General features: G+C 36.2%; 1 protein-coding gene across 1 annotated transcript; it reads right to left on the reverse strand.

Annotated features, from left to right (window-relative positions):
• Positions 1 to 401: 401 nt before the first annotated feature.
• LOC143562392 (uncharacterized) lies at positions 402 to 1428 on the reverse strand. Its single transcript, XM_077050209.1, has 2 exons — positions 1225 to 1428; positions 402 to 1019 (listed from the first exon to the last, which is right to left on the reverse strand). Exons 1-2 carry the CDS (start codon positions 1426 to 1428, stop codon positions 402 to 404), a joined length of 822 nt encoding a protein of 273 aa, XP_076906324.1.
• Positions 1429 to 2387: the final 959 nt, after the last annotated feature.

The raw sequence follows: 2387 nt of genomic DNA on the forward strand, positions 1-2387 counted from the left end.
TGATATTTTAATCACTCATCACATGTTTCATACTTAAAGCTTTTCTAGAAACGTTTAAATCTTCACACACTCATTATTTAGCACTAGTTTAAGCCTTAATTACCTAGTCTAGTATAGGCTTAACACATAACTCCTAGCTTTAACACCTAAGTGCCAGTAATACACACCTCATTTGCCGTAAACACATGTCCTCTTCCTCTTGCTTTCAATGCCTAGTTAAACCACATTAATATTCACATTAAGACCATTTTTATATTTCTTTTTTTTTGAACGATCAACCAAAATTTTAATATAAACGAACCAACGATACAAGCAAGACGCTCATACCAAAAAAGTACTAAACCAACCAAACATAAACAACAAAAGCTCACCGCAACAAATCAACACAACCCAACTACCCATTACAACTCGAAGTTAAAAGCCCGCCACTTCTCCCATGTAAGACTCGCATTCCTTCCCCGGTTCTTTACCCACAAGAAACTAAGAGCCTTAATCTCGCCAACCACATTGTTGATATTAAGCGGTTTACCTTCAAATAAAAGGGCGTTACGCGCGCTCCAAATGCACCAAATTGTCATCAAGCATACCACGTTAAAAGCTTTTGCTTTCCTTTTTGGGAAACGGGTGAACCTATGCAACTCCAACAAATCTTTAACCGAAAACGCGTATATATATGGGACCTTACACCACAACGAGATGACACTCCATAAAGATTGCGCGAAATTACACGACACCACCAAATGCTCCGCCGATTCTAGGTCGTCCTCACAAACCGGGCACACTGCCGTTGTCACCGAAATTCCTCTTTTAACGAGCTCGAGCAGGACCGGGATGCGACCCATTTCCACTCTCCAAGCGTGGATACCGATATTTTTTGGAGCCCAATTATTCCATTCCATCACATAATTTTCAGCCGTTGGTTTAATTTCGTCAAGCCCGTCTTTCATGCTCCTCACTGAAAAGTCGCATCCACCCTCGCTACCCCATACCGACTGATCTAGCCCCTCCTCCAATATCACCTGTTGACAAACCAACAACAAATCCCTTAACTCTTCCACTTCATTTACCCCTACAGGTTATAACCCCCTCATGCATTAACAACCTATCTGAAACTGAGCATCCCTTTCTTATCTCAAGATCAAACAACAATGGAAACCTCTCAACAAATGGTTTATTTCCCCTACAACAATCAAACCAAAATAAAGTGTTCTCTCCATTTTTTACCTCCTTCCTAATAAGCTTTGAAAGGTCAAAACCAAGTGCAGAAAGTTCTCTATTAATATTGACAATATGTTTCCACGGCCCCGGAATCGACACTTTCGCTGGAATAACTGACCACGACCTATCCGAGTGATGAATCGCCCACACAATTTTCCTCCAAAGTCCATCTTTTCCGTTTTTAAATCTCCACCACCACTTCGCGAGCATGGCGAGATTTGTTTCTTTTAGCGACCCTAGCCCGAGACCACCCTTACGAACCGGAGCAATAACTCTATTCCAAGCTACCCAGTTAATTTTTGATTCCTCCTCTGAGCCTCCCCATAGAAACACTCTTCTTATCCTTTCGAGTTTTTCGATTACACCCTCAAGAGCTTTATAAGGAAAAATAATAAGTAGGGAGAGAATTTAGAACTGACCTTATGATCGTAACTCTACCTCCAATCAATAATTTTTTTGCTTTCCATAACCATAACCGTTTTGTTATTGTTCTTCACTTTTAAAGATAATTATTCAATTGTTTTTAGGTGGTTTTTATCTCAAAATAGTGTGTTTTAATGATCCAAAGTGAAGAACACACTCAAGTAGGTTTTTTTTGTTTGCAAATTTGGAACAAAAATGATTTTGTAATGCATGGTTGATCTTGATAAACATTCACTTTGATCAACTAATGATCTTTGATGATGAATTTTAAGACCAAACTGTCATTAAACTATACAAGAGTTGGTTAAATTTTATGAACAAAATGTGAAAGATTTTTTAAGGATAATCGAGTCTTTAAAGAAGGGGGCATGATATGATTTAAAAAGTTTTAGTTCATAAAAATATCATATTAGTTTTCACTTCATAAACCAAAACTTAATGAAAAAAAGTTGAAAGTGTAAGAATAAATATATAGTAATGTATATTTATACTAGTTTTAGTATTCGTGTAATACACAAAATTATCCTAATTATAAAATTACAAGTAAAGAAAATAATTAAATTTATATTTGTATCTATACTATGTGTATATGAATTGTATCACAAAATGATTTTTTGAAATGAACTTAATAAAAAAATGCACGTGCAAACACGTACCCGAGAACACTCATTTTATTAAAACTTTCATTGTCAATATCATATATGTATAATGGAAAAAATTCAGGAAGAAGGCTTCTCAATTTTCAT

Source organism: Bidens hawaiensis, unplaced genomic scaffold, assembly GCF_021521415.1.
Source record: "Bidens hawaiensis isolate Kalapana, Puna unplaced genomic scaffold, B.hawaiensis_p1.1 tig00020951_1, whole genome shotgun sequence".
NCBI lineage: Eukaryota > Viridiplantae > Streptophyta > Magnoliopsida > Asterales > Asteraceae > Bidens > Bidens hawaiensis.

Bases quoted from the DNA above. Each gene is read 5' to 3' on its own strand.
- LOC143562392 (XM_077050209.1), bottom strand. From the start codon at position 1,428: ATGCTCGCGAAGTGGTGGTGGAGATTTAAAAACGGAAAAGATGGACTT. The intron at 1,020-1,224 runs GTAAAAAATGGA...GTTTGTCAACAG, and splicing joins CAAAGCTTATTAGGAAGGAG to GTGATATTGGAGGAGGGGCT.